This window comes from Haliaeetus leucocephalus, unplaced genomic scaffold, assembly GCF_000737465.1.
Source record: "Haliaeetus leucocephalus isolate CR32 unplaced genomic scaffold, Haliaeetus_leucocephalus-4.0 Scaffold556, whole genome shotgun sequence".
NCBI classification, from domain to species: Eukaryota; Metazoa; Chordata; class Aves; order Accipitriformes; family Accipitridae; genus Haliaeetus; species Haliaeetus leucocephalus.
In genome coordinates, this window is record NW_010972992.1 from 7,403,300 (window position 1) to 7,409,095 (window position 5,796).

Consider the following 5,796-nt stretch of genomic DNA (forward strand, 5'->3'; position numbering starts at 1 on the left):
CTGGCGTTGAGGTAGAGGTGGCGATTTGCCCGTCTTTGCGACAGACGTGTGTTTTTTCCCTCGCCTGCCTACTTCCAGGGAGGGCTGGGGCAGCTCCCCTGCCTGCCGCACGGCCGGGCTGCAGTCGCGCCTCACGCTCCTTCCACGTGTTTAAGCGCGCAGAGGCGTCGCATGTGAGCGGGGCGTGTGACATGCGTGTGGAGAGCAGGCAACGCGTGTGCAGGCAGCGCTGGGTACATTCGGTGCGCGGCTCGCCACGGCGGGCGTCCGAGGATGTGCTAGCGGGACGTGTGCCGTTTTCGGCCATCAGTCGTGTCCGTGGGCCTGCGATTTCTGCTCGTAGAGAGGGGCGTGTGCTCAAAGTTGAACTGTAAGCGGGTTTGGCGACGGACGTGTTTAGTTTTGGTGTTTTGTTTGTTGGGTTTTTTTTGGTGGGGTGCTTGCACTTTGTGTGCGTGCGAGCGTGAGGCAGGCGCGTTTTCGCTTGTTCCCTTTCTACCGCTGTCCAGAAAGCAAGCGGCGAGAGGAAAAAAGCCCTCGCCCTACCGCCCATCCTTCGCGGCGCGGCGGTCTGTGAACCCAGCAGTTTACCCTCCCTCCCCGGCGCTGCCGCCCGGGGCTGTGCTGCGCGCCTGCCTGTGCAGAAGCTCAGCGCAGAGCGGAGGGGGGAGGCGGCCGCTGTTCCTGGAAGAGCCCGGCCTGGGGAGTTGGTCACATTCTTGGCTGGGATTCAATGACTGAGGCAGACACCAACAAACAGAGCGGGGGGAGGAGGAGGAGGAGTGAGGGAGGCTGAGCCAGCCTGCATTAGCTCAGCTCTCAGGCACTCTCAGTCTCTGCTGGAAAGAGGAGCTGGGAGGATGTGCGCTCTGTTACCGCGGCTCCCCACGGCACGCCGAGAAGACCGAGAGAAATAAGGGAAGAAAGGCGAACCGAGAGACGAGGAGTCCTCCCAGATCAAGCTGAGGGACCACGAGGTTGAAGGGAGCCTGCTTATTGCCCGTCCGAAGCCCCCGCGCCGTTTTGGAAGTGCCAGAGATTTGGGCCTTTTCTTCTGCGTTGTTCCCTTCCACAGACCAAGCTTTCTTCCTCCTCCTGCTTTTTACTTTCCTCCCCCGCGCCTTCCTTTCGGTGGATATGGACAGAAGGGTGATTACTGCAGAGAAGCAGCAGCCGCCAGAACATATTTGAGCCCCTGGTGCTCGGAGCGTGGCACAGACTTTTTGTATTTCTGTGGGTGGCGTGTGTGTGTGTGAGTGAGTGAGTGTGTGTGTGTGGTGGAGGTGTGGGAGGCGGGATTGGTTTGCCTGGGGGGTTGGCTGAGGGGGTGAGTGCTCGGATGAAGACCTCTTTTTGCCGTGACTCTCTGCTCCATCGGGGCAGCTTGGAGACTTGGAGGTTTTGAAATTGTAACGAACCACCAGAAAAGACAGAAGAGAGAGACACGCATACAAAAGGATTTATTTCCTATTCGTTAGTGGATTGTTAAACCTGAGTGGGAAGGAAAAAAAAAAACCAACAAGGGTGGGTTGTTCTATTTTGTCCATAATTTTTTTCTTAAAAAAAATCCCTTAAGTGGATTTGTACCAGAGTGGAAGATAACTGGGGATTTTTGTTGTTTGTTTTGGGAATAGAAACTAAAAAATGGAGACTGTAAGTAGAAGCAGCTTCCAGCCTCATCCAGGACTGCAGAAGACCTTGGAACAGTTTCATCTGAGCTCTATGAGCTCCCTGGGTGGCCCTGCTGCTTTCTCAGCACGATGGGCACAGGAGATGTACAAGAAAGACAATGGCAAAGACCCAGCAGAACCTGTACTGCATCTGCCCCCTATCCAGCCTCCGCCGGTAATGCCTGGTCCCTTCTTCATGCCCTCGGACAGATCCACAGAGAGGTGCGAGACCATCCTGGAAGGGGAAACCATCTCCTGCTTCGTGGTGGGTGGAGAAAAGCGGCTTTGCTTGCCCCAGATCCTGAACTCGGTGCTCAGGGACTTCTCCCTGCAGCAGATTAATTCGGTGTGTGATGAGCTACATATTTACTGCTCCAGGTGCACTGCTGACCAGCTGGAAATCCTCAAAGTCATGGGCATCCTGCCCTTTTCTGCTCCTTCCTGCGGGCTCATCACTAAAACTGATGCTGAGAGGCTTTGTAATGCCTTGCTTTATGGTGGCACCTATCCTCCCCACTGCAAGAAGGAATTCTCTAGCACAATTGAGCTGGAGCTTACAGAGAAGAGCTTCAAGGTGTATCATGAGTGCTTTGGGAAGTGTAAGGGACTCTTGGTGCCAGAGCTTTACAGTAACCCCAGCGCAGCCTGCATCCAGTGCTTGGACTGCAGGCTTATGTACCCACCTCACAAATTTGTGGTCCACTCTCACAAATCGCTGGAAAACAGGACTTGCCACTGGGGCTTTGACTCTGCAAACTGGAGATCCTATATCCTCCTCAGCCAGGATTACACTGGGAAAGAGGAGAAAGCTAGACTGGGCCAGCTCTTAGATGAAATGAAAGAAAAATTTGACTATAACAACAAATACAAGAGGAAAGCCCCCAGGGTAAGTGATGCCCTTAATTCTAAAGGGGGTGGGGGGAGAAGGAGAAAAAGGATTTTCTATAATTTCGGTAACATCTATTGACCTACTCAATTTGTTACCAGCTGCTTTTCCTTTGAGTCATTTAGCAGTCTAATCATGTTCTTAATTCTCACCACGTGTTAATGTAGACGAGCAGTGTTCGAGATGGCACCTTTTTTTCTCTGGTTGTGTTCTGAACACGGTATAGAATCATAGAATGGTTTGGGTTGGAAGGGACCTTAAAGATCGTCTAGTTCCACCCCCCACCCCCACCCCGCAAGGACGCATTCCACTAGAGCAGGTTGGAGTTTGTTTAAATTATATATGTGTGTTTGCATATCTTACTATACATGGAACCTGGTCTTTGAAACCCATCATGCTACCCCAGACTTTAGCGGGAAGTATGTGATTTTTGGGTCTTAAGAGCTTCAGTTAGGGCTCAAGGCAAGGCAGAAGCCAGAAAAAAGTAAGTTACTGATCGCTCCAGACGCAAATATATACAATTTGCTGATCAACTGCATGCCACCAGGGATGGAGGTGAGGGTGAAATTGTCTCAATGCTTGTATTGAAATAAAATGTGGCTGCTAAGAAAAAATCTTGACAGTAATGCAGGTTACTGGTGTTCAGATTAAGTGTGCGGAACATGAATGGAGATGCTTTACTGCTCTTAGAGTATCCCTGTGGAGTCTGAGTCTCCCCACCAGACAGGCTTTTGTATATTGGATTATGTGTACATTCAGTAAACGAATCTGTCTAGGGCCAGCTGCAGCAGCTTCTTAAGGTATGCCATGCCGTGCTGAGCCAGACAGCTAAAGCACATTTTTTTTTAGGTGTCCTTTGTTTTTCTTTCAGTCTGAGCTGCCTTTAGATCCCAGAATCCCTGGTGTGTGGGTGGGAGGCTGCCTTGGCATCTGGCACCAGTCCTGATCAATGGGCAGCAGTGCCACAAGGCCTTGAGGACTTGCTTACAGACACCAGGATGTCTGGCTAGCTGGCGATGGTGCAATTGGCTGTGGGATGAGCAATTCGCTTTCCGCTCCTTCCCCCCCCCCCCAATATAAGGTTAAAGGAAACTCTTGCCTATTGAGTTTTATGCTGCAGGTTTGTTGGTTGGATTCTGCCTCATCTGTCAGAGATTTCCGAACTTTTCTTTGGTTTTATGTATCTGGAGTGGAAGGGCAATGACACAAGCCTCAAAAAGAGAAGCAACGTTGAAAGCCCACTGAGAATGTTCAGTAAAATTCTTAATTACCTTACCAAATACCTGTTTAAGGGGGCAGACACACACTCAGACTTAAATAGGGCTTTTATTTATAAAAAACGCAGCAAAAATGCCCAAACAAAACCCGTTTTTTTTAAAATATCCTGCACAAACAATGCAGTAATTCCTACAGCTAGCCTAAGAGGCCTAGTTAACTCTTTTGATTGGCCTCTCCTTTTTTTGATTGAGGAGTAGAGTCTCACTCGTTCAAGTTCCAGTTTCTCTCCTGGTCTTATGTTTAGCCCCTGTTTCAATTCTTGTCCTCACCCCTCCTTTTCCTCTCGCTTGAGTGTCAGAAACGCTGTGACAAAGCTAGGCTGTAATGAGCCACATTATCTCCGTGGTTGGAGGTGGATGTGTTTTTAATGGCTTGTCTATTCTCCGTCAGTCATGTGCTAAGATGGAATGGTGGGATAGATGTATATGAATGTCTGTGAGAGGAGAATACGGCTCTGAAAGTGGCGGCATTTTTCGTGTTAGGAAATGAATTTTCTAGGGCATGCTTTGTTTGGGAAGCAAAATCGAGAAATCTCCACATTCTTGTGCAGAAAGGTACTGTGTCCCTAGCTTGGTCACTTCCAGAGTTTGATTAAAATGTATGTTAGTAGAGATGTGCTTTCCTTTTCATACGAGGCTTTTATGGCATTCTATTCAGTTGTACGATTTATCCAACACCCCAGGTGAGGTTGCAGGTGGAGAACAAGAAACAACTACTAAATCTTGGGTTTGCCTGACTTTTGGTGACCCGTTAATAGGTCCTAGTTCAGAACACGGCAAGCACTCTTCCCCTGCCCTCCAAAACCTGCATGCAACACAGCACTTCTTGCAGAGTGAACCCAGGATACCTAATAGTGGACTCCAGAAATTATGTAAGGAAATTGTGGCCATCTATTTCTCAGAAATTTTGCCAAAAATCCGCCATCATAAAATGTTAAGTCTCCTGCATAGGTTCATTTGGGAGGTGGCGAGGAGCTTGATGGGGAAGAGCAGAGTGGTGTGTGCTCAGATGATGGGCTAGAGAAAAAAGAACGCTTTATCATACATCCTGTGTAGACCTGGGCTTAAGTTTCAAGGCTTTTGAGCTGTTTTCAGGGCTCTCCTATTAATGTGGTGCAGTCTTGGGACCCTGACAGTGCTGGCAGAGTTTTTTGCGCTTATCCTTCCTTTTTCTGAAGTCTTTTTCCATTGGGCTTAGCCAACGGATATCATATGCTAAGGTCATTTGTGTTGTAGCAGTGTGTGCAGATAATTATGGTGAGATTTAATCAGGCTCTAAGACTGGTAGACTGTGGCCAGGGGCAAGTAACACTGGAGTAAAGTTTAGATGCCTAGTAAGGAAATGCAAGGATGGTCCCGTGTCTGTGTGTTTGTGTTAATTACTGTCAGTCTGTGTGGGGTTTGTGTGTCTGTTGGGCTCTGTGTATGTCTGTCTCTGTGGATGAAAGGGTGAAGCATATGTGTCTTTGTGGTGGTCTTCCTTTTTGATGTAGATCTCTGCATTGCTTTGTTCTATTTTATACAGAGGTGTTTGTGTGTGTTGTGTGCCGTAATCTGCTGTGTCAGATATTTGGTCTTCTGCTTTTAAGAGTGGGCTTGTTATCAGTTTCCCAATTTATTTATTTACGTGTGTGTGTATATACACATTGCTTTGTGTGTTGTGTTTTCCATGCGGCTCTGTTAGTATGTTGGTAGCATGGAATATATATGACCATTTTTATGGCTGTTTAAGAAGCGGTGAGTTTTTTGACCTTTTTGTATGTCTTCATGAGGTTTATGTGATGAGGTGTGTAGATTTCTGCCAGCACAGCTCTGCCTTTTAAGGGTCTGACTTAAATGGAGGAGCTGGGTTGGCACAAGCCCCTGTTGCAGATTCAGCGTACTGGCAAAACTGCCTTTTTTCCCTGTCTCCCCCCCCCCCCCCCCCCTCTTTTCTTTTTTGGGTTGTTTATCACTCATTCAA

At 48.5% G+C, this 5,796-nt stretch overlaps 1 protein-coding gene across 1 annotated transcript in view; it reads left to right on the top strand.

The window, feature by feature from the left end:
* The first annotated feature begins 1,431 nt into the window (after positions 1-1,431).
* SKI (SKI proto-oncogene) overlaps positions 1,432-5,796 on the top strand; it is a 115,795-nt gene continuing 111,430 nt past the window's right edge. The window contains exon 1 of the mRNA XM_010577465.1: positions 1,432-2,556. Coding sequence (XP_010575767.1) covers positions 1,645-2,556 — 912 coding nt within the window. The 5' untranslated portion in view covers positions 1,432-1,644. The remainder of the gene's footprint in view (positions 2,557-5,796) is intronic.